Source organism: Lissotriton vulgaris, chromosome 11 (assembly GCF_964263255.1).
Source record: "Lissotriton vulgaris chromosome 11, aLisVul1.2, whole genome shotgun sequence".
Taxonomy (NCBI): Eukaryota; Metazoa; Chordata; class Amphibia; order Caudata; family Salamandridae; genus Lissotriton; species Lissotriton vulgaris.
The window spans coordinates 9,715,093-9,741,879 of record NC_141699.1 but is presented as its reverse complement, the minus strand read 5'-3'; the positions used below and the strand labels follow the sequence as shown (position 1 = coordinate 9,741,879).

At 47.2% G+C, this 26,787-nt stretch overlaps 1 protein-coding gene across 2 annotated transcripts in view; it reads right to left on the bottom strand.

The window, feature by feature from the left end:
• Positions 1 to 26,787, bottom strand: part of PPIL2 (peptidylprolyl isomerase like 2) — a 365,149-nt gene that overhangs the window by 18,259 nt on the left and 320,103 nt on the right. For both annotated transcript variants that reach the window (XM_086942651.1, XM_086942650.1), the window contains one exon: positions 7,997 to 8,069. In XM_086942651.1, the coding sequence (XP_086798777.1) occupies positions 7,997 to 8,069 (73 nt within the window). The remainder of the gene's footprint in view (positions 1 to 7,996; positions 8,070 to 26,787) is intronic.

The following is a 26,787-nucleotide window of genomic DNA, read 5'->3' as shown; positions in this document are numbered from 1 at the left end:
AGATTCCGGTAGTGATAAATCTTTCAATTTAAACTATCGCCATTACGACCAACAACCTTCTACATCCCACCAGACTTTATTAGCTCAGGACTCACGAGGTTCCAGACCACCAGGGAGACCCCAACAACTAAAGCGAGGATGGTTCCGCAAACAATATACCCCGGGGTTCCGTCAGATCCGGAACAGATATTACGAATGGTAAAAGATGATTTATCCATCCCCATCTTTAATCTTTTGACACACAACCTTTCTGAACAAGAAGTGGCAGTTCTTGCTAATGGACTCAGTTTTGTACCTACCTACAAAAATGATCTTTTTCAAACCAAACTGGAACTGTATCGCTTTTTCGCACAGTCCGACTTAAAAATGTCTTTGCGGATAATACTTCAGACCCTAAAACAGGTTTCACAGGACTTAGAAATCTGTCCACTTTTTATCCAACTAACACGATGGTCAATAAAGATGTAATTACCTTTGAGAATGCTATGCTCATTGAGATTGAAAGTCTTTTTAAGAATCCCTGTAAATACAAATCTAATTTACCAAAAGAACAACAACTAGCCTTGCAAAACCTACAGAATTTGCCACAAGCCTTGCTCAAACCAGCAGATAAGGGACGTGGCATAGTTTTGTGGGAAAGATCAAAATATAATGACGAAATGATGAGACAACTATCTGTTCCAACTCATTACAAAAAGTTGACCTGTAATCCTATTAAAAGGCTTACTGCAGAAATTACAGCTTTAAGCCAATTAGGCTTAGAAGGTGGATGGCTAAATGATAAAGAGGCATCCTTTTTATTAAATAAAACACCCACAGTTCCTGTGATCTACATGCTCCCGAAGGTGCATAAGGATTTGAATAATCCGCCAGGTCGCCCGATCGTTTCGGGTTGTAATTCGATCCTAAAGCCCCTTGCTCAGTACTCTGCTCACTTTATCAGACCCTTTGCGATTGAGCGAACATCATACATCAGAGACACAATGTCAGTTATCAATAAGGCTGAGATATACTCGTTTCTATGGATATAGAAAGCTTGTATACTAACATCCCTCAGACAGAGGTTTTGGACATACTCAGTGGTCTCTTGGAACTGAGACCAAGACCACATGCAGTCCCAACATCATTTATTTTGGAATGTGTTAGAATATGGGAGAACTTTTTTCTATTCCAAAACTTATTTTTCCAGCAACAAAAAGGAGTGACCATGGGCGCAATGTTTGCCCCAGACATTGCGAATATTTACATCTCATGCTTTGAGGATGAACATATATGGCACACATCTAATCCATTTTCTGATAACATCCGCAAGTGGCTGCTTTATAAAGATGTGTTCATGGTATAGCATGTCACTGTTGACCAACTGTGGTTAAACTCTAGAAACACCAATTTACGGTTCACAATGGATCATAACACCAAACAGATGCCATTTCTTGACATCACTATTAAAATAGACACCAACAATCAGCTATACACGACTCTGTTTACCAAGAAAACGGCTAGAAAAACTCTTGAGCTATACAAGTCATCGTCCACAGGCATTAAAAGACGGATTACCGTTTGGTCAATTTCTTCGCCTACGAAGAAATTGTACCTTTAAAACCGATTACTTCAATGAGGCTAAAAAACTCAAGGATAAGCTACAAGTTCGTGGTTATCCCTCTAGATTACTAAGAAAATCAAAGAAAATGGCCTGGTACAACAACCGAGAGGCACTTTTAACTGTTAATGAAAGACAAAATAAACCAAATATTGCCTGTGTGTCTACATTTGGCACACACTCTAATGCAATCAAGAGAATTGTTTGTAAACAATGGAATTTACTTAAATCTATCCCTGAACTTACACAGAGACCCCTTTTTGCACACAAAAGAGGCACTAACTTACAGGATAGGTTGATACATGCTTATGAGGACATATCACCATCAAACACCATTGACAATATGAGGCAAATAATCCCACTGGTTGGCCATCACAAATGCAATAACTGTGCGGCATGTGCCACTACTAAGACGGTGAAAACATGCTAAATCAACGATGTTAACTTTACAGCTAAAACCTTTTCCAACTGCAATACCACTAATGTGGTTTATTGCATCCAATGCCCTTGCCAGTTGCACTATCTAGGAAAAACCATTCAGCACATTAAAAAGCGGATCCTTCAACATCTGTCGCGGATCAGATGCAAGAAAGATAATGCACCCCTGGTTGAACATTACCTCCAGCTAGGTCATAAGGAAACAGATAGGTTATGGTGGGTCTTTAGAAGTGATTAGGCCTAATAAAAGACAGAACAACATTGACGAAGTTCTCTCATTGAGGGAAGTTAAACTTATCTGCCTCACTGATACCGTCAGACGCGGTCTGAACTCGGCAACTGAATGGCACGCCTTAGCATGCCTACTCTAATTAGTTGATCTTTCTAGTTAGCTGATCTCTCTATTCAATGACCCTAGAATTTGCCCTCATAATGATTTAAGAAACTGGCCTCCTTTTCTCTAGTCTCATTATAGATTGTTATCAAGGCTATACCTTAAATTGTATTCATTGATAATAGAGGACAACTGTACTGTATGATGTAGAATTAGATGTCTATGCTACATTGTTCTCTGGATTTGTGCTTGGAACTGTTTTTAAGCTTTTTGCATTTGTTAAAGTTATGCCTATTTGCTTGAGCATTGCGGACGTTTTATTAACAGAAGATTCTTTCTATTCCATTCATGACAGATATATATCTGTTAGTCTTTCTTCACTTATCACTATTCAGTTTGTTTTGACACATGCCCCCATCTTAGTATTACAGCTCTGCTCGAGTTCATCAAACGGTTAAATAATGGCCAATATAATACATCGTACTATACATCATATGCCCTTTGAGTAGAGCTTAATAATGGCGCGGTTTCCTATTTGGTTTAAACACATACTTAGACCCGCACTCTTTCAATATGGCGCCCGCTGCGCAGTCCCCTTTCGCGCTCCAAATGGAGCTTTAAATACGGTCAGCAGAAGCAACGGTTGCTTTCGCCCCCTGTCAGTTGCTTGGATCATGGCAGCCTGCTACACAGCGTTACTTGAGGTAAGACCCTACCCGCAGGCTAAGATTAATTAGTCACAGACTCTGTTCCTGGAGTCTTATGTTTTTCTTTCATTTTAGAACTACACTAAATCCGGAAAATTCCCTCGACTTCACCCGACCTCTATGGATCGAGGTAATAAGTCATGTCTACCGGCGCGTTAACTTTGAGATAAACTTCTAAGTAATTTGCGACACTAGATAATTAAAACAAGGATAATTTGCCGTTTCAGAATTTTTAATCTGCTTGTAGCCACTTTGTGAATTCCCGTACAACCATCATCACGCGATTTTTATCTACGCGTGTATTTCACGGATCTATAGGTATGGGCCTATTTATTCTACCAGACTCATTTATGGTTTGCGCTTGACTTTCTGCCTTGTTTAAATTTTGGCTTGCACCACTTTGCCTAAATCCAGCTCTTATTTTGCAGATTATTGGTGGTCAGTCTCTAGAATTGTTTTTATCCAACCTCATTTTCTCTCTGTGTTGGATTACCTCGACATTAGGTACCTAACCGTATATTTTTATATCATGTTTTTGCACTCGCTTTTTCGCATTAGATAGTTGTGATACTTAAATTTAGGAGCGGATGCCCAATTCCTTCCATATACGACACCTGCGCACGCCTTACAAATCTAGGACTTCTAGCATCTGAATTGAGGTAAAATGTTTATATATTTCTCGGCCACACAAGCCCTTCTTGTTTTAAAACATCCGCAAACTTTCTCTTTTTTAGACCGACAGAGTTGTATAATTAGCTAGCTGGGCATAAACGATACCGTAAATTATACCAGTCCAACAGTTAGACTCATAATGAATTACATGTATGCAAAGAGGCAATAACTGCCATGTACTCAAAGAGAATAATAACTATATCTGTATAAACTCTGACTTTGTATATTCGATATGTGTGTTTTGCATACCATACTCTGTCGATGAAATGTTTGCTTTTCTCAATTGAATGACATTATCACAGTTGTCAGATGATGTTCGGTACAAATTCATTATTCAAATTTGCATCAATGTGACTACTGAATACACATATGTGTTGCTAGAGGTAGAGATTGTTATCAAGAATTAACACTGTAAATAAGGTATTTTTACAAAAGAAATGAAGTTTAAGTAATGTGTCATCTTTTCACTGTAAGACATGTTTATGTAGTTTGTTTCTGTCACTAGTGTTGTTTTGTATTGTCACAAGGGTGTTCTAGATAAAACACAAAATAAGATATATTGATGTGTAACTGTAAACATTTCTGTTTCAGATTACATAAGGTTAATACAGAATACAATTGACATCAGTCCTGAAGTTGGTCTCAGAAAGTTATATCTAGGAGACCGACACGTCGACCAGCGCCTCATCCTTGCTCTGTTTAACGGACTGAGATTTTGGATAGGTGACATTAGGATCTACAGTCACTTATTATCATATCTTTATTGTACCTGCAGACCTAATCATTTTTGAATTATTTATATCTGTATATGAAATCAATAACATTTTTACAACTTGATGAATTCTATTTTCTTATACACCTCTTGTGTTTGTGGTTTATGTTTTTGTATGTATTTTCATAATTTGTGGTCACATATAACCAATAATCAGATTTAGAAGAATTAATTTCCTGAAAGGATCATTAACTTATCCTACATAGTCAGTTGAATCACCAATTGTTGCTTAAATAAATTCCCTTGTAGGCACCTATACCTTTCTACTAGTGTTATGCAGCATGGCGGGGCTACTAGTGTTATGCAGCACGGCACGGCTACTAGTGTTATGCAGCATGGAGGGGTGGCTACTAGTGTTATGCAGCACGGAACGGCTACTAGTGTTATGCAGCATTGCGGGGTGGCTACTACTGATATGCAGCATGGCGGGGCTACTAGTGTTATGCTACTGCGTACTCCCGTACCACAGCCTGCCGCCCTCGCTACAGGAGAGCACGCATGGCACCGGTGTGCTCCCGGACAGCGGCCTGCCACCCTTGCTAGAGGGGAGGACGCATGGCACCGGCGTGCTCCTGGACCGCGGCCTGCCGCCCCCGGCTAAAGGGGAGGACGCATGGCACCAACGTGCTCCCGGACTGCGGCCTGCAGCCCTGGCTAAAGGGGAGGACGCATGGCACCAACGTGCTCCCGGACCGCGGCCTACAGCCCTCACCAGAGGGGACGACGCATTGGCACCGGCGTGCTCCCAGAATGCGGCCTGCCGCCTGGCTAGTGGGGAGGACGCATGGCACCAACGTGATCCGATACCGCGGCCTGCCGCCCTCACTACAGAGGACGACGCATGGCACCGGCGTGCTCCAGGACCGCGTCCTGCCATCCTGGCTAAAGGGGAGGACGCATTGGAACCGGCGTGCTCCTGGACCGCGGCCTGCTGCACTGGCTAGAGGGGAGGACGCTTGGCACCGACATGCTCCCGGACCGCGGACTGCAGCCCTCGCCAGAGGAGATGACGCACTGGCACCGGCCTGTTCCTGGACCGAGGCCTGCTGCCCTGGCAAGAGGGGAGGACACATGGCATCGGCGTGCTCCCGGACCGCGGCCTGCCACCCTGGCTAAAGGGGAGGACGCATTGGCACCGGCATGCTCCCAGAACGCGGCCTTCTGCCTGGCTAGAGGGGAGGACGCATGGCATCGGCGTGCCCCGGACCGCAGCCTGCTGCTCTCGCTACAGGAGAGGGCGCATGGCACCGGTGCCTCCTGGACCCCAGCATGCCACCCCTGCTAAAGGGGAGGACGCATGGCACTGGTGCCTCCTGGATCCCAGCCTGCCACCCTTGCTAAAGGGGAGGACACATGCCACCTGTTCCACCTGGATCCCAGCCTGCCACCTTTGCTAAAGGGGAGGGTGCATGGAACTGGTGCCACCTGGATCCCAGCCTGCCACCCTTGATGCTTGGCACCAGTGTGTTCCCGAACCACGGCCTGCCTCCCTAGCAATAGGGGAGGACGCTTGGCCCCGGCGTGCTACTGGACAAAGGCCTGCCGCCCTGGCTACAGGGGAGCACGCATGGCACCGTCTTGCTCCTGGACCACAGCCTGCCGCCCTGGCTACAGGGAAGCACGCATGGCACCGGCGTGCCCCCGGTCCGCAGCCTGCCTCCCATGCAACAGGGGAGGGCGCATGGCACGGCATGCTCCCGTACTACGGCCTGCTGCCCTCGGTACAGGGGAGCACGCATGGCACCGGTGTGCTCCTTGACAGTGGCCTGCCGCCCTCGCTAGAGGGTAGGACGCATAGCGCTGGCGTGCTCCCGACCGTGGCCTGCAGTCCCGGCTAAAGGGGAGGACGCATGGCACCAACGTGCTCCCAGACTACGGTCTGCAGCTCTCGCCTGAGGGGAGGACACATGGCACCGGCGAGCTCCTGGACCGCGGCCTGCCGCCCTCGCTAAAGGGGAGGATGCATGGCACCAATGTACTCCGAGACCGCAGCCTGCAGTCCTCGCCAGAGGGGAGGACGCATGGCACCGGTGTGCTACAGGACCACGGCCTGCCGCCCTCACTACAGAGGACAACGCATGGCACCGGCGTGCTCCCGCACCACGGCAGGCCATCCTGGCTAAAGGGGAGGACGCATTGGAACTGGCGTGCTCCTGGACCGCGGCCTACCGCCCCAGGTAAAGGTGAGAGCGCACGGCACCGGCGTGCTCCCTGACCATAGCCTGCTGTCCTGGTTAAAGGTGGAGGACGCATAGCACCAGCGTTCTCCCGGACAGCGACCTGCCGCCCGGGCTACAGTGGAGAATGCATGGCACTGGTGTGCACCTGGGATGCGGCCTGCCACCCTGGCTACGGCATGCTCCCAGACCGCAGACTGCCACCCTAGTAAAGGGGAGGGCGCATGGCACTCTGCTGAAGTGTGATGGAGTGGATCACACTGCAAAAGCACAGACCCACAGAATTTGAGGCATGGCTCAGAAAAGCTTGCCCATAGCTCTCTGTACCAGAGCATGGCGCTTTCCCTGAATTTACAGTTACAACTTGCAAATTCTAAAAAATGTAAACATAAAACAAAACAGGTCTTGGCCATGGGCCAAGCTCTGTGGGCCACACACTTTGCCCAGGAGAGGCTGGCCTCTTATGGTTTGTGGGTTGGATGAAGGGTGTGGCCTGAGCCCGTGGCCCCGGTAGATCCGGCACAGGTTCCCAGCAGCAGGCCCTGCTGTGGGCTGGGCACAGGGACTGACCAGGTCCAGTCTTGTGGCAAACGCCTGCTGTGCACACCTGAAGGCAGAAAGCAGCGGGGGCTGGGCAAGAGGTACATCACACACAACCCATGACATTTACTGAAAAATAGTTATGATTCTGGATAAATATATTTATTCCTCAGTGTACGACAGTGTAAAGGCAGATTTATGTTCATTACCAAAGCACAGCAAAAGTGACACGTGAACAACACTTTTTGGCTCCTTGGAGAGTACAGGTAACAATTACATTTTCAAGATTTATACCATCCCCGTCTCTGAAGGTATTTCCAACCCTGCTGCGCATGGCTGTGTGCAGTGGGAGTTAATCACATGAGACCCTGCATCTAACTTGCTATCGGGATGAATAACTTGTTAGAGATTTGTCGGCCCTTGACACTTGCTGTTGTTTTCATAGGGTTGCAAACGCAATTGGGGGCCCCACAAGGGTCAAGAAGCTCCTGCCCTGCGGTTTGACCGCACTATTTACCCTATCTTGTTTGGGGCTTTTTCTTGTGCTCAAGATGCAGCATACAGCCCATTCCAAGATGGCCCCGGGAATATGCATGTAGCAGGCACACCCTGCTCATGGCTAGTGATGCAGTAATGGACTACCAGCTGGAGGCTTCAGGCAGCAGTAACTAAGGGCAGTTAGGGGTCAGGAGAGGATCACAACAGCAGGACTGACTCTGTTAGTGTCAGGGGATGACCACATGAGAGATACTTTACCGAGGGACGATCAGTCTTCGGGTCTGCGTCCACATTCTCCATGGCCGTCACCGTCTCAAAGCCTCCAACGACCCTAGAAAGAGAAGAGAATGTTACTTCACTGTCTCGATAATCCCTGGGTAATGGGTCAAGGAGGGACTCTGGGAGATCAAGGCACAATCTAGGCATCAACGGAATGATGGTGCAGTTCAGGCACGCCTGGCGTCATGCGGAGGCACCACTGGCACCACGCGGAGGCATGTCTGCCGTCACGTGCAGGCATGCCAGGCGCCACGCGGAGGCACACCAGGTGCCACGCAGAGGCACGTTAGACTCCACGCGGAGGCACGCCAGGTGCCACGCGGAAGCACACTAGGCGCCACGCGGAGGCACACTAGGCGCCACACCCGACGTCACATGGAGGCACACCACACGGAGGAATACCAGATGTCACACCAGACGCCACACGGAGGCAAGCCAGGCGCCACACGGAGGCAAGCCAGGCACCACACGGAGGCAAGACAGGCGCCACACGGAGGAAAGCCAGGTGCCACACGGTGGCAAGCCAGGTGCCACGCGGGGGGCAAGCCAGGTGCCACACGGGGGGCAAGCCAGGTGCCACACGGGGGGCAAGCCAGGTGCCACACCTGGCGTCACACGCGGAGACACACCTGGCGTCACACGGGGAGGCACACCTGGTGTCACAGCAAGCAAAATCAAGGCAAGATCCAGGCACTTGGAGACAGAATTCACAATCCCAGTTCATGGATGATCAGGGCACATTTCACGCGCACTCAGTATATAGGTACAAACGACTCCGAGAAGCATCAAGGCATTACAAATATTCAAGGTACAAGCCAGGCACACAGAATGTGTATTCAACCCAAGCATGCACGACATCAATGAAGGGCTCAGGCTCAGAGATGTGCAGGAGGAGAATTCAAGCATAGCTGAGACTCAATGAAAACCAAGCCACAAATCACAATCCAGCAACACAGTGTAAAGGCACAATCCAGGAACACACAGTGTGAAGGGGCAATCCAGGCACAGACAGTGGGAAGGGGCAATCCAGGAACACACAGTGTGAAGGCGCAATCCAGGAACACACAGTGTGAAGACACAATCCAGGAACACACAGTGTGAAGGCACAATCCACGAACACACAGTGTGAAGGCACAATCCAGGAACACACAGTGTGAAGACACAATCCAGGAACACACAGTGTGAAGACACAATCCAGGAACACACAGTGTGAAGACACAATCCAGGAACACACAGTGAGAAGGCACAATCTAGGAACACACAGTGTGAAGGCACAATCCAGGAACACACAGTGTGAAGGCACAATCCAGGAACACACAGTGTGAAGGCACAATCCAGGAACACACAGTGTGAAGACACAATCCAGGAACACACAGTGAGAAGGCACAATCTAGGAACACACAGTGTGAAGGCACAATCCAGGAACACTCAGTGTGAAGGCACAATCCAGGAACACTCAGTGTGAAGACACAATCCAGGAACACACAGTGAGAAGACACAATCTAGGAACACACAGTGTGAAGGCACAATCCAGGAACACACAGTGTGAAGGCACAATCCAGGAACACACAGTGTGAAGGCACAATCCAGCAACACACAGTGTGAAGGCACAATCCAGCAACACACAGTGTGAAGGCACAATCCAGCAACACACAGTGTGAAGGCACAATCCAGCAACACACAGTGTGAAGGCACAATCCAGGAACACACAGTGTGAAGACACAATCCAGGAACACTGTGTGAAGAACAAGTTACTTACCTTCAGTAACTATATATCTGTAAGAAACAATAGTTAGTGTTAGATTCCTTACCTTAGAATATTCCCAGGCGTCAGACTGGATCCAGAAAGTTTTCGCTAGCAGTACCTCTGCAAGTCAGTAGGTGGCACTGTGCGGCTCCGTGTCCGTCACTGGCGTCTGAGGCAGCCTTCAGCAAAATCAGGGGCTGCCTTCAAGACGTGGCCAAATGGATGAACACTAATAAGCTCAAAATGAATGCGAGCAAAACGGAGGTGCTATTCTTCGGAAATCTCAAACATCCCCCTCCGGACCTGTGGTGGCCTACGGAAATGGGCCCTGCCCCATCTCCCGGAACTCATGCAAAAAATCTAGGAGTAAAATGGGATGAGAACCTGTCTTTCTTGCCGCATATACAACAGCTCACCGCTGGCTGCCTGCATAAACTCAAAAATGTGCGGAAATTTCTGCCTCTACTACCAATCGAGTGTCGAAAAACGGTTGTTCACGCAAAAATCACATCCCGACTCGATTATTCTAATGGCCTCTATCTTGGTCTACCCAAATATGCGGTGCAACGCTTACAGATCGTGCAGAATGCAGCTGCGAGATTGATAAAACGTGTCCCTTTCAGGCAGCACATCTCTCCGCATCTGCACGAGCTGCATTGGCTGCCAGTGGCAAGCAGAATTAAGTTCAAAGTGCTTACTCTGGCTTTCAGAGCGCTAAAAGGCACGTGTCCCAATTATTTAAAACTCCGACTCCCCCGCTACCACCAAAAACGAGAGCTGCGCTCAAACTCCCTGCTCAAGCTAATGGTACCGCGCGTGAGGAAAGCTAGACTTGGAGGCAGGTCCTTCTCGGCCGGCACGGCGAAACTTTGGAATACACTGTGGTAAATAAAATTACCTGGTACTTAATTTCTATGCAGTAAAGTTCAATAAAATAGCTTAATCAAAATAAGAGACACAGAGTCCGTGGCATCTGAGTTTTAAGGGGTTTTATTCCATAAAATGGAATTGTATGGTCCGGACCAGGATATCATGTTCCTTTCACCACTGGGGTTCAGGAAGGGACAGAGCAATGCTTTATTAACAAGGTACAATATTTATAGTTCATTCATGCAGAAGGCGTAACAGCTGAGAGAAGCGCGATAGGAAACATGTGCGTAGCAATACGTAATCAGAAGGCGTGCACTAGGGCGTACACGGAGGTGGGTGCCAGACAACGTCACATGAAATGTCATAAGTGGGTGGAGACATAATGAAATCTTGCAGTGTCAGCAGGAATCTGTAGCAAGGATGCGTGCGCAGCAGCATGACATGTGACTGACGTGGGACTGACGTGGGACTGGAGGGTGCAGGGGACTTGACATTTAGCCTTAGAGGGGAGAGACAGAAGTCTGGTGGGTCAGATCAACTTGTTCCTAAATCATATCTGGTATCTTGTGTTTGGAGTACATGTTGCTGGAAACTAAAGGCTATCGGGACAGAGGTTACTTGTCACTAAGGCTAGGAGATGCATATATTTCTTTAAGTAACTGGAGTTTTCTATGGAAATTGGTACAGTAATACACTTGCATGGAGACGGAAAGACTGGACTGTATCTATTGCAGGCAGGATATGTTTATCCTACTCGTTAGCTAGGAATGTGGATTCACGGAGCAGAACTGATAACATAAAGGCAAAATACCATCTTGGCAGGCAGGCCGGACTGAGCCGAGCACTGCGTTGCTTGGCAGGAAGTAAGGCAGAGTTCAGAGATGCAGGTGGGGGCTGCCGTTTTCAGAGGCAGAAAACAGAAATGAGCTTGATGGCAGAAATCAGGAAAAGGCTCGATGGCAGGCCTTCGCCAGAGCCATGAAAACATGAAAGTGCACCATGTAAAGACGGTGGCACGGCATACTTAGGAACTGAATTAGTGATCCATTCATGGCGGATCTGAAAGAAGACATGTTAACGGTGGACGCAAATGTATTTGCGTCTTCATAGCTGGCACAGGAGGGAAGTTACATGCACTTCAGATTAGTACATGGAGTCGGTGGGGTCTAAGATAGGGGACACAATCGATCATAAAATTTATATTACCTCATTCCCTCCTTGTCCCCTACGGACCCTTCATGATATATCGATTCTGCATGAACCGATCAATCTGTTCATTTAACATCATTTGCTCTTCTTTCTTCTTTTGACGTTTTGAATTTGGATGCGGAATACATGATGTGGCGCACAGGCCGCAAATCGCCGGTCCACATTGTAAACCTAGGCAGCAACTGAATACTATGAGAAGGCCAATGCCTAGGAAGGATAGGATCTTCCATCCCCAAGCGGTCAACGTTGTCCAGAACCAACCGGACCAAGTCCAGGTGCCTGGATTCTGATGTATCAGACTTGCAATCTTATGGAGACGGGATATGGCTTGATATACTGACGGAGCATTTTGAAGAACAACAAGTCTTATAGCAGACTGTTCCTGCGTTAAGTTGCCTAGAGTGGAAGTAGTTTCGTTCACTACTGCTTCGAGAGTTCTGGTCAATCTACGAATGAGTTTACTATTCTGGATAGGACCTATGAAGAAGAAGAATCCTCTATTAAAGTCTGTGTATTGCATGTCGGTATGAGTCGGGAATTTCTATGGTAATCAGGTGGAGCTAGAAATACTGGTGGCAGAAGGAACCATTTTTTCTGACACATAATTCACCCTTAACTGGTAATACTGACATAAAGGGCAGGACTGATTCGGCTTTGGACTGAACATTCAGAATCATGAGGTTAAGTGTAAAGTTACCTAATCCTTATACTTCGTTTTCTAGACCGGTCCCTGTCCTTTTGGGAAGACCCTCCTTGTCAGGGAAACATACTTTGTGCAGAACAGTGTTCAGATTTCCCCATACCCAATTGCCTTGGTAAACTATGGAATCAGGATCTACGGAATTAATTAGACTAAACCATGCACCACAGGTGCCATTGTGTGTGAACGGGTACAGAAAGAGGGGCAGAACTCCCTTGTACTTCTGACAGGGAGGGAGTCGGCCACATATCCAACAATTGGTAGCATTGCTGGTCTGATGGGAATGGTGTAACATACTAATGAAAGTGTTGTTGCGCAGCGCAAGTCTGTAAGATAATTCGTGAGGGGGTAATTTACTAAAAGAACGTTCAGCAGTGACGTTGTAAGCAGATTGTACATGCTTGAAAATAGGGTAGTAGATGTGCAGCAAGATACTAGCAGCAATAATCAGAAGACTTAGGAAAAACATAATCAGTAACGTCACTATACAGTGACTACGAAGTAATTTACAATATGCACGCTTCTTTTGTTGTCTTTGTCTATCTCTCTCTCTATCTCGATCTAGGGGATACATGTCAGAAACTAATTTAACCGATTCACCTAGGGGAGGACTTAAACAATTAAACTGTCTGACTTGCTAGATCGTAATTTGGATTAATACTCCTGATGCAGAGTTTTTCTCGAAAAGGGGGTTTTGAGTCACTGGTTTCAAGGCAGTCTTTTGGGTGTTATCAAAGATTTGGGCAAAGAGAAAGTTCCAAATTGTCCATAGAATTTCCTTTTCGTCCTTCGAGCCGGATAGCAGTCCTTGTGGTGTGTAGCACAGGCTTCGGCGTCCTCCAATGCGGCTTAAGGGGGCTTGATCGGTTCAAAGTTCCGCTCATAGATAACATCTCCAGGGACTATGGCAGGCTCCTGGACTTGGGTGTTGTCAGGGAAGGCGGAGGCAACCTGTGAATGAAGAGAGAGTAGTGCAGATATCAAGGAAGCTAGGTAATCTGTCAGCATGTTATTGTCAACATCAGATATTTTATTTTAAGCATAGGCGTACCCCTAATTTCGTTTTAAGTGTCTGATTATGGCTTTCTACAAGGCTTGCTGTAGTATAATCTGGGACTGGGTACGCTTCTGTCCATCTGGTTAGTGCACACACTACTAAAACATACTTATAACCTTTACATCTGTCCATTTGGATATAATCCATCTGGAGGACTTCAAAATGATGGTCAGGAGGATGAAATCCACCTTGCTCTACGGGAATGCCTTTACCTGGGTTGAACTGACAACAGATCAGGCAAGTACGCACTTTCTGTTTTGCTGCTGCTCGTAAATGTTTATTGAACCAAAGGTTTTGAATACTGTCTAACATGGCTTTTCTCCTAAATGTGCAGGACTATGTGCTGTGGTAATAATAACTTGAACCATAGAGTCGGGGAGAAACCATGTGGCTTTTCCCTTCGTCATCCATCCCTATTCTGTCTGGATCCCTCCTAGTTCAGTCCATTTCTTCATTTCGTCTGGTGTAGCATGTGTCTGTATGTCAATTACATCTAGGGCGGGATCCTTAACTGTCATGCAATGAGTTGGCGTCGGGACTATTGTCTTTGTCAAGTCAGGTGTGTGAGTCTGTGCTGTAAGCTTGGCTGTTCGGTCTGCCAGGTCATTACCCTGGGAAATGTTGTCAGTGACTTTAATATGTGCTTTACACTTCATAATGGCTATTGCTGTAGGCAAATGTATTGCTTCTAACAGAGCTAAAATACAGGCTTGGGTCAGAGCAATGAGCTCTGCTGCTTGGGCTGACAGGGTGTCAATATGATGTGTTTCTATGACATCAGTTTCTGTTGTTACTGCATATGCAGCCACTAACTCTCCTGTACTTGTTCTCATACACGAACCATCCACACAAAGTGTCAGGTCTGGATCTGGTAACGCGGTGTCTGTCAAGTCTTGTCTGGGTTTCGTCGTGATGGTAATGACTTCAACACAATCATGTGCCAAAGGGTCTGTCATATTTAATGGCAAAAGTGTAGCTGGATTCAATGTGTTACAGAGTCTGATTTCTGTGTGTGGCTGAAATAATGTCAATTCATAACCTGTCAATCGTGCTATAGTCAAGTGCTGAGTCTGAGTTCTGTTTAAAAGAACCTCTACAGAATGTGGAACTTGTACTGGTAATGGATGTCCTAATACAATTGAATCGCTCTGTCTGATTGCTAAGGCTGTCGCTGCAACTGACTTCAAGCACGCAGGGAGTGCCTGGGCTACTGAATCCAATGTACTTGAAAAATAAGCGCAAGGCTTATGTGAACCTGCTTGGTCTTGAGTGAGGACAGACAATGCTGTACCATCACGTTCTGTAACAAAAAGTGTAAAAGGTTTGCTGTAACATGGTGTCGCTAAAACAGGTGCTTGACATAAGGCTTTCTTCAAGTCGTCAAAAGCTTGTGTATGTTCCTGAGTCCAAGGGAGGACAGTCGATGACGCTGCCTCCTGTGTTGTCAACTGTAAAAGTGGCTTGGCTAGAAATGCATACTGACGGATCCATTGTCTGCAGTAAGAAGTGAGGCCTATAAAAGCTTGTACCTCCTTCTGTGTTCTGGGCTGTGACAGGCTAGTAATGAGCTGTATGATTCTTGTGTTAGCTGTCTACCGTGTTAGCTGTATACCCTCCTTGGAAAGCAAGTGTTGTACACCACTTGCTTTACACAGAAAGTGCAAGACTGTCAGAGATGCAATGTCACAGTCTGGTTCTGATCCTGCTGTAATTAGAATGACGTTTATGTTGGTAGGCATGTAAACACCGTCTAGCTGTCTGTAGTGTCTGACTGTAAATGCTAGGAATCACTGTCATAAATCCAGCAAAAATAATTATGTTAACATAAATAAATAAATAAAAATGACTTCTCAATTCAAAAGCACTATTTTATATTGGGGAACCTCTTTCCAAAACCTCTGCAAATTTACAATAAATCCTACTAGATCTTGGGAACAGTATGACCATACTACCTACAATACGCTCTCTAAATGTATTTGAATAAAACCAAACTAAACTTGTCATAAACAGAAGGCTGGAGCCTCGATACTCCTTTGAGAAACAGCCCCTCCCTCTAGAATTATGTTCGCGCTCAGAGCTTGAATCTGATCCAAGCATAATCAGGTAGCAGCCGAGCTTCATTGCGATCTAAAATTGAATGACTGCCAAATGTTGATCTCATGGCAGGAGCAAAGCTTCTGCCAATTATCCTGTTTACACTACTGAGGGAAAAACTATTCATTTGCAAGCATGCCTTATCTGGAGTCAATGAAGCTTTTAGTACTGACTGTGAGGAAGAGCCTGACTCAGCTGGAGAACAGCCAATAATTGTCCGCGGAAAAGAATTGGAGGATGGCCAACAATACAGGCACTGCTTGCTTCAAGAGGGAGTAGCCCTCCCTTTATATAAACATCATTTACTGGGAACCAGGCCAAAGGCCTCGGACGGACTGTCTCAAGGTTAAAAAACACATTCCTTGTACGTCATAACATATCTCTTCCCAGGCCAGAGCTTTTCTAACTTTAACTGAAGCAAACCTTTAAAACGTGTTAAAAAGTAAATTAATAAAGACATATATTTTTCTGTAACTGAGTGACATGCTAGCATTTTAAAAATAATTCTGTACTGCTACTAGCTGCAAGGGAAACAAAACATTCATGGCATGGAAACACACCATATTTTACTCCTTTTTTTTTTTTTTTTTGAAAATAACATGTCGAACTCCTTAATTCTGCATTGCATAACCAATATTTTCATAAGTAAGTGTGCAAACTTATCTATTCTACCTATTAAGAGGGCCAGGATTCATACTTTTTCAAAAGGCCATGTTTTCTAATTTAAGTGGGTACACATCAATTGAAGCAGCCTGTCAAAGTACATAGGTCAGTCTTAAAACTAAATGCAAATTAAACTAATGTAGGGGACACATTGGGAAAAAATATTCTGTAGAAACATTCCTATTTAAAAAACACACTGTTCATTTACACTAATAAAAACGCATTCTATGAAGGGTCTGATTTATATTTTCTTGTCAACCCTAAAAACATCTAAGCACTCTCTGTGCAAAACCCTTATCTCAATTCGACTGGTCTATTTACAACTTTACCGTCTTCTGAGCTAAACACATTAAATCAAGTATTCCAAGACAAAACCCTTCACAAAAACACTCCTTTACCCTCCATGCAACATTTTACCATTCAATCTGCAAACTGAATACGCCCATTGGATAACATGGCAAATCGCACCCCCGCACAAAACATGCTTTTTTCACCACTTCCACAGCTCGGATCCTTTTCAAACTTTGCATCACAGTAGTTCAAGCTATTCCCTAAATCCTCACCAAAAAGCAACCAAATCCCTCAACTGGAACGGGTACGAATTTCCGCTCAAAAACACGCCCCCCCCCCGCAAACACCAAAAAAACGCTATAATTCCTCAACACCTTGTCAAAACAAATACTGCCTTCTCAATCCAAGAAATTAACCCTTATTCAAAACATTTTCTCCAAGCACTTGAAAAGAGATCCAGCTCTCTCCTGACTAACGCAATGATAACATGCTCTGTACAAGCCATATCCACATGGCGCTATTCACAAGCCATATTTACAAGAAAGTCAACAAGTCCAAAAATGACATGCTCTTCACAAGGCATATTTCCAAGGCGAAATTGCACAAGGAACACAACAAGTCTAGATGAGAATATGCTCCTCACAAGCCATATTTACAAGGAGCTAATTACAAGAAACTACACAAATCTTCCTAGTCTTAGTGAAATCACGAGCATTGAACCCTTTCCTGGTTCTGGATCGTATATACAGTGGGGAATTACAAGCTTCTTTCTACATACTCTAAAGGATACAGGTGGTGGCGCTCGTGACCTACGGGGTGTTTCTGAGGGGGTCACTTTAGCTAGTTCTTCTGAGAGGACCAGTAACAACGGCATTTTTCTCTATCAGCCTGTTCTGCCTTGACCTTGTCTAGTTCTCTCTGTTTGATGAATTTCTTTCTCTGTTCTCCTATGTGACTCTTAACGCCATAATTCTATGTGGTACATAAAGTGCCCTGGAGTGTCCCTAAGTGGAACAGGCACTGCTTCTTCTAGAATCCCTTTTCTAGTTCCTATCTGTCTTAATTTACTGAACAGTGGCATCGTAATATTTTTGACTAGACTTTTACTTGAATTTTGAACACAATTATTACATAAAAGAACACAGTAACATATATCAAACAGTCACTCATACCACGACATTAATCACAAAAATCCTATACATATATTGACTATACTTGATTTCTATAACGAAAATACTTCTTGATATACTGCTAAACAGTACAGATACACCGCCAAACAGTGCAGATACACTGCTAAAACAGTGCAGACTGGAATTCTTGATGCACTGCCAAACAGTACAGATACACTGCTAAACAGTGCAGACTGGATCTGTGTACCCAAACCCATCTTTACCGGATGCATAGTAACACACCCGTCTAGATACTCCCCCAGCAACGGTACTCACCGGGAAGCACAGAAAACGGAAGGCCTCAGAAACTGGACTGGACTGGACTGAACCCTGGACTGGACTGGACTCGCGACGTAGATACTTCGGAACTTCGGAACTGGTGGGCCTCAAGACACCTCGGACCTTGCACTCTCGGCTGGACTCGGGTTGGGATCCTCCGCACTCCTCACCGCCTCGTCTGGGTGTCGATCGCAGTCTCGGTCACCTCCATTGGCCTGAGGGAGATTACAGGAAATCCTGCGGATGCGCATGAGTGTCCGTCCGGCTGTGGCAGGGGACTAGGCCTGCAACGCACCGCCGGCGCGTAAGGTGGGGGAGGGTCCCATCTGGGGTGCCAATTTCTGTGGTAAATAAAATTACCTGGTACTTAATTTCTATGCAGTAAAGTTCAATAAAATAGCTTAATCAAAATAAGAGACACAGAGTCCGTGGCATCTGAGTTTTAAGGGGTTTTATTCCATAAAATGGAATTGTATGGTCCGGACCAGGATATCATGTTCCTTTCACCACTGGGGTTCAGGAAGGGACAGAGCAATGCTTTATTAACAAGGTACAATATTTATAGTTCATTCATGCAGAAGGCGTAACAGCTGAGAGAAGCGCGATAGGAAACATGTGCGTAGCAATACGTAATCAGAAGGCGTGCACTAGGGCGTACACGGAGGTGGGTGCCAGACAACGTCACATGAAATGTCATAAGTGGGTGGAGACATAATGAAATCTTGCAGTGTCAGCAGGAATCTGTAGCAAGGATGCGTGCGCAGCAGCATGACATGTGACTGACGTGGGACTGACGTGGGACTGGAGGGTGCAGGGGACTTGACATTTAGCCTTAGAGGGGAGAGACAGAAGTCTGGTGGGTCAGATCAACTTGTTCCTAAATCATATCTGGTATCTTGTGTTTGGAGTACATGTTGCTGGAAACTAAAGGCTATCGGGACAGAGGTTACTTGTCACTAAGGCTAGGAGATGCATATATTTCTTTAAGTAACTGGAGTTTTCTATGGAAATTGGTACAGTAATACACTTGCATGGAGACGGAAAGACTGGACTGTATCTATTGCAGGCAGGATATGTTTATCCTACTCGTTAGCTAGGAATGTGGATTCACGGAGCAGAACTGATAACATAAAGGCAAAATACCATCTTGGCAGGCAGGCCGGACTGAGCCGAGCACTGCGTTGCTTGGCAGGAAGTAAGGCAGAGTTCAGAGATGCAGGTGGGGGCTGCCGTTTTCAGAGGCAGAAAACAGAAATGAGCTTGATGGCAGAAATCAGGAAAAGGCTCGATGGCAGGCCTTCGCCAGAGCCATGAAAACATGAAAGTGCACCATGTAAAGACGGTGGCACGGCATACTTAGGAACTGAATTAGTGATCCATTCATGGCGGATCTGAAAGAAGACATGTTAACGGTGGACGCAAATGTATTTGCGTCTTCATAGCTGGCACAGGAGGGAAGTTACATGCACTTCAGATTAGTACATGGAGTCGGTGGGGTCTAAGATAGGGGACACAATCGATCATAAAATTTATATTACCTCAACACTGCCCCCTGCCATCCAATCCACCACGTCAGAAGCCAGCTTTAGGAAACTCCTAAAAACTTGGCTTTTTATGCAATAATCCTGTTCTTTTTCCTGACTTCTCACTCTTGCTGTAGGACTCGCTAGCGCCGGGACACCTCCCCAGAGGTAGCTGTTCGCGCTCAACAAGTTTCTGTATTATTATTATTATTATTATGACGTCACGGAGACTACTTAGGCGCCACCCATGCGCGCTGACGTCAGTTCGGTACATGACTTTCCGCACCAGGAACGCAGACCCATGCAAGACACTGACCACTGGTGCATAAAACTAGGGCCCTAAAAGGGATGACCTTAACCTTAGAAAATCAGTCCACAGAACTGGGAGGATGGGTGGGGCGGTAAAGAATCTAACACTAACTAATGTTTCTTACAGATATATCGTTATCGAAGGTAACTAACTTGTTCATCTGAAAGAAACACGTTAGTGTTAGATTCTTACCTTAGAATAGATACCCCAGCAAAACCAACCCAGGAGGTGGGTCTGCGAACAAGATTTCACCAGAAAGTCATGGAGGACAGAACGGCCAAAGAAGCAGTCTCTCCCGACTTGGCTGTCAAGGCAATAATGCTTGGTAAAGGTATGCAGCGAGGACCACGTAGCTGCCTGACAGATATGCTGCAAAGGGACTCCCCGTCCCAGAGCAGTTGTGGCTGCTGTCGCCCGAGTAGAATGAGCACACAGTCCCACAGGAGGCTTCTTTTTAGCCAAGGAGTAACAGGCCTTAATACACAGAATGACCCACCGAGAGATGGTTCATTTGTGCACAGCCCGACCTTTCTTGGCGCCCATGTAGCCAACAAAGAATTGATCATCCACTCGGAACTGTTGTGTGCACGTTTTGGGTCCAAACGGTGGATCCTCTCTTCCTCTTTTGAAGGATGCGGAGGCGTAAAGAATGTGGGCAAAGTTATGGTCTGCCCGATGTGGAAGGGAGTGACAACCTTTTGCAAGAAAGAAGGACGGGTCCTTAACACCACTTTGTCCGGATGAACAGAAAGGAAATGAGGTTTAGAAGAAAGAGCCTGGAGCCCACTCACTCTTCTGGCAGAGGTGATAGCAACCAGGAAAGCAGTCTTTAAGGTGAGAAGACGTAAAGGACAGTTGTGAAGCGGCTCAAAGGGAGCGCACATCAAATAAGTCCACACAAGATTCAAGTCCCACTGAGAAAATATAAAGGGGACCGGAGGGAAAGTGTGAGTAATGCCTTTCAAGAAACGACTAACAGGGGACTTGAAAAGAGAAGGCTGATCTGGAAGCCTTAAAAAAGCAGAAATGGCCGAGAGGTAGCCCTTGATATTGCCCGGAGCAGACCCTGCTGGGCCAGAGAAAGGAGGAACTTCTGAAAGAGGAACAGAAAGGGGATCCACAGCCTTCGCTGTGCACCATGTCACAAATGTATTCTACCTGCAGGTGAATACCGTCTTAGTGGAGGGACGCCTGCCTGCCAAGATAACATCACAGATTTCAGCAGGAAGGTCAAAGGCTGTCAACTGTTGCCGCTCAATCTCCACGCATGGAGGTGAAGGCTGGAAAGGTTCGGTGAAGGACTGTCCACTGCTGCTGCGACAGAAGATCCCCCCGAAGAGGCAGTCGGATCGGAAGACAGATTGATAGACTGAGTAGCTCAGGATACCATACTTTTCTTGCCCAATCCGGAGCCACAAGAATGACTTGGGCTCGGTCGTGCCTGATCTTCAGCACTCTGGGCAGAAGTGGCATAGGCGGAAAAGCGTACAACAGACCGCAACTCCACTCGCAACGAAAAGCGTCTCAGAGCGATTGCTGCCTTGGAAATTCCAACGCGCATAATTGATGACAGTGCGCGTTCTCTTCGGCGGCGAATAGATCTAACCAAGGCTCTCACCACTGCAGAAAGAGACCTTGCACCACGTCCGAAGTCAGACGCCATTCGTGATCCAACATGCATCTGCGGCAGAGTTTGTCCGCCCTGGCGTTCAGGGAGCCTGCCAGTTGTTGAACCACCAGAGACATGCCTCAATGTTGCAGCCATGTCCAGGAGCGTAGAGCCTCCTGACATAGGGTCCACAAGCCCACCCGCCCTGTTTGTTGCAATACCACATGGCGGTGGTGTTATCTATGAACACCTTCACTACCTGTCCCCGGACAGAGGGAAGGAAGGCTTTCATAGCAAGTCGGATCGCCCGCAGCTCCAGAAAGTTGATATGGAGTCAGGACTCTGCCAGAGACCAGAGGCCCCTGATCTCCGCCTCTCCCATGTGGCCACCCCATCCGAGGAGGGACGCATCTGTCACCACTGTGAGCTCCGGTTGGGGAAGGGAGAGTGATCTGACATTGACCCAATCGTGGTTTGTGAGCAACCCCTGATCTGCGCAGATGGGCTGCGACCACCGCCACCACTTTTGTGAACACCCGAGGGGCGCTGGTAAGGCCAAAGGGGAGCACAGTAAACTGAAAGTGCTTGTGGCCTACCATGAACCGCAGGTAATGCCGTTGGGCCGGAAGGACGGGAACATGAAAATAGGCGTCCTGCAAGTCTATTGCTACCATCCAGTCTCCTGGATCAAGAGCAGACAAGACCTGAGCCAAAGTCAACCTCTTGAACTTCTCCTTCCGGAGGAAGCGGTTGACGTTCCAGAGGTCCAAGATGGGATGCAGACGCCCTTTGTCCTTCTTTGGGACCAGAAAGTAGTGGGAACAACAACCACTCCCTACTTCTGGCCCAGGAATGCACTCGATGGCCCCCTTGGCCAAGAGGGCTGTGACTTCCTGCTGGATAAGTGCCAAGTGTTCCCCTGACATGTGGTGGTACTGAGGTGGCATGGCTGGAGGGGTGGACTGAAAGGGAAGGGAGTAACCCTTGCAGATGATCTGCAACACCCACTTGTCTGATGTGATAGCGTGCCAGTGGGGGAGGTGATGGCGGATCCTGCCACCCACAGGCTCTGATTAGAAAGATTTGGCAGTAGAAGCAGCGGGGCGGAGGTGGACTGACCCCCACGCTGATTCCCAGACCCGCCCCTGCGGAAACAGTGGCCACGCGGAGGCTGGTTCTGCACAGGCTTGCTGAAGGAATGGGTCTGGGTGCCCCTTCCATGGCCACGAACGGAATGAAAACCAGGAGTGGCTAGACTTTGTGGAAAGACCTAAGGACTTGGCAGTGGCCCGAGAGTCTCTAAAACGCTCCAGCGCACTGTCAGCTTTATGGCCAAACAGGCGAGTGCCATCAAAGGGCATGTCCATGAGTGAGCTTTGGACATCTGGCGAGAACCTGGTAGATCTTAACCAGGCGTGGCGATGAAGCGCTACAGTCATAGAAATTGCTTACCTAGTGAGTCAGCGGTGTCCAAACCACACCGAACGGCGAACTTCGCCGCATCTTTACCCTCTGCAACAGCTTCGGACAGCATGGCTTGGGTCTCTTCAGGACACTGAGGAAACACCTGTGCAACTGTATCCTACACCGCGTGTGAATATTGGCCCAATAGGCATGCAGTGTTCACCGAACGCAGCCCTAAGCTAGCCAAAGAGAACAACCTCTTGCCGAACTGCTCCAGCTTCTTAGAGTCCTTATCCGGTGGAGCCGTGGGAAAGGCACTCTGGGACTTCGAAGCTTGGATGACCAGGCTCTCGGGCGTAGGATGAGTGGTCAGAAAGGCAGGGTCACCGGTGCTGGGCGATGACGCCTGGCAACGTTCTTTTCCACAGGGGCCCCTGTGGCTGGCTGCGACCAAGTAACCAGTAAAACGTCAGTGAGGGCGTCATTAAATGGCAGCAGGGGCTCCGACGAAGTGGACGCCGTCTGGAGCACTTCAGTGAGGAGATTAGTTTTTAGGGCCACCGTAGGGAGATCAAGGTTGAGGACCACAGCTGCCCGACGGAGCACCAGCGTGCAAGAAGTTCCCTCCTCCATGGTAGGCGGAGGAGAGGCAAACCCTGGGTCAGAGGAGACACCAAGGCCGCCTCTAAATCGTCCGCCCAGTCCTGCTCAGAGTCACACTGACTAGCAAGAGGGTCCTCGACCCCTCCCAGTCGTCCTCCAACTCCGCCGTATGTGGTACAGACCGCAGCGGCAGGGCAGGGACCGGGGAAGGAACAAACGGCACCGGGTACAGCACCGGACGTGGCCGAACAGGAGCCGTGCCCCAATGCGGATCCCAGGTAGGGACAAAATTGTCCTGGAACCTGGGCAGGGGCAAAACAAATGACATCCACTGCGGTGCCGGAGGCGGAGCCGAGGGTGGCGCTGGGGCCGGAGCCTGCAGTGTGGGACCTTGTGGTGCCGTGGCCGGAGCCAGTGGCGCAGGATCCTGCGGTGCAGGTCCTGGAGCCACCGCCGGCCCGACAGGATCCTGACATGGGACCGCAGGCCCAAGGGCTTGCCGGCGGGAGCCCGAGGCCTAAACAGGCAGTCCATGGTAGCAAGAAATTCTTGCACCTGTGCGGGAGTCGCTGATGGACCGAGATAAAGTGGGAAGGCCACAGGACTCCCGGGCTCCGAAGGAGCTGCATGGGCAGAGCCCCTGTTCCCCTCGTCCGCATCCGGGGAACGAAGGGGGGACTTTAGAGAGCGAAAACGCTTCTTCGACTTCTTTTTGTGTCGTCTCTTACCCGAATCCGAGGGTTAAGACTTGGAGCCTGAGGAGCGATGATGGTGCCCCCGCGAGCGTTCTCTGGAGCGGCCCCTGGATCGTGAACAACATTAGGCCGAGTGCCGGACCTCAAGCCAGTCACATTCCAGAAACAGAAACAAGACAATACTGGCACATATATAGAATCAAGGCACAACCAAAAAGGTGGACAACCAAGACACAATCTAGGCACACAGAGGCTGAAGTTACAAATACTCCAGGAAGACAGAGAATCAAGGGACAAGAAGGGCGCATTCCAGGCACATGGAGAACCAAGATCAATCTAGGCACAGTGAGAATCCAGGAATAAGCCATCCACAATGCATGAACATGGAGTACACACTATGAAAACACAGGGATTCAAGGCACAAGCTAGCCACAAAGAATGAAGGCACGAATCGCCACTTCATACATGGTCTGGAGCACTCGAACCCCAGAGAGGTTATTAAAATAACCCAGTGACCAATCCATGAGCCAGGACTACACTCCAAGTGCCAAGACGTAATACGTCAATTTTGAAACCTCATGCACATCACGGGACCTAAAAGTATAAGTCTTCTTATAAAAGGTTATCTGCTACATACGATCACCATCTCCAGTAGGAATTTATTTGTGAATAGAGATATTTACAAGCGGTCAGAGTCAGAGCTTTACACGGTCCAGCACCAGTCGTCACTATTTTGTAGGCCTAATAAATTGGCGCTAAACCTCGGTGCAGCAGGTCTGGGATGTGACCCACCTACATCCCAAGTTGGTGGTTAAAAACCCCCGTAATCCAAAACTACATTAATCCTGCACATGAGAAACGTGTATTCTGTTTATATATATGTCATAATACTGCTTATTCAAAATAAATGAAAAAATATGTCACAAACAAGAATAACTTCCCAGACGAAAATGTCAAACAGTCGTATGTCTTGATTGTAGTTAAAGTAAATCTTTTATTGTGAATCACTTGTCCATTTTAAAATCACCACACAATTCTTTGCCAACGCGTTTCATCCCTCTTGGGACTTCTTCAGGGTTTAAGTGAAGTGGTGTGGCTCACTGGTTAGAGGCGGCAGACCCGTAAGCAGAGGACGGCCCGGGACCAGGGTTCGATTCCTGACGCGGCAGGGTCGTGGACCATGGTCAGCGGGCTTGATAATTTTCGCCTCGGTGCCTACTCCAGTCAGGGACCACACTCGGCAACTCTGGGCATTAGCTTGCCTCATCTTCACAACGGCCCCCCAGACCACCGGGGATGCCTGGTCGCACCTTAGAGATACCCATTAGGGACCATCTCTCAGGGTGAGCCAGGACTGGTTCCCCAGCGGTCGAAGCGCGGAGATACTCCTCCGGGAGTCGATTCCTAGCGCTATATAAACCCACAATTAAATTAAATTAAGTGCCGTTTCTGATGTTGATGGTAAGTATGGCTCCAAGCCAACCTTAACAGCAACGTTGTTAACACTGTGTATTGGTATTGGCCTTAATGTTATCAGTATTATGTAGCGTTATTTCTTTCTAGACGACAGAAGGCGACACCGTTGGATCGTGGCCGTGCAGATGAGGCGATACTAGATTATTGGTATTTGAAGAGACTTGAAAATATTCAGCTACAGGATGATAACTGTTTGAAATAGACCATCTACCACACGGACCTGCTACGGAGATGAATCTCACCATTTCTTTTTTTATAATGGGGAGCCTACAGGACACATTTGGTCACTTACTTTGGACCTTTGAATTGAAATGAGAACAGATCTGACAATTTGAAGTACTGATCATTCCCGAAATCACTATAACATAGAATCGACTGTAACTGCAATCTCAACATAAGACTGTTTGATATTTTTGTCTGGGAAGTTATTCTCGTTTGCGATACATTTTTCCATTTATTTTGAATAAGCTGTATTATGACATATATATATATATATATATATATATATATATATACATACATACATACATACACACACACACAGAATACACGTTTCTCAGGTGCAGGGTTAATTTGTAGTTATTTATGAATAGAGCTCTAAAGAAGTCCAGCAGGATGAAATGCATCGGCTACTGTGGCTATTCCTTTTTTTAAAGAAGAAGAATGTGAACAAAAATAAAGAATTATCTTCAAAACACAGTCAATGGAGAATATGAATTATTGAAATTGTGCATGAAATGTTATGGTTTTGTGCTGAATTACCACAAATAAGATTTAATATTCACTTTGAAATGAGTGCCGAACCATTGCAATTGTTCAGCTCGGAGATACACAGTACAAGCCAGCCACTATCCAGGTACACAAAGAACAAAGCCACAATCTAGAAACGCCGAGAACCAAGGTGCAATGCAAGCACACAGATACACAGTAATAGAAAGCCACAATCCAGGTGCACAAAAGACCCATCCACAATCCAGAAAAGTGGAGACCCAAGGCACAATGCAAGCGCTCAGAGATACACAGTACAAGCCAGCCATAATCCAGGTTCACAAAGGACCAGGCCACAATCCA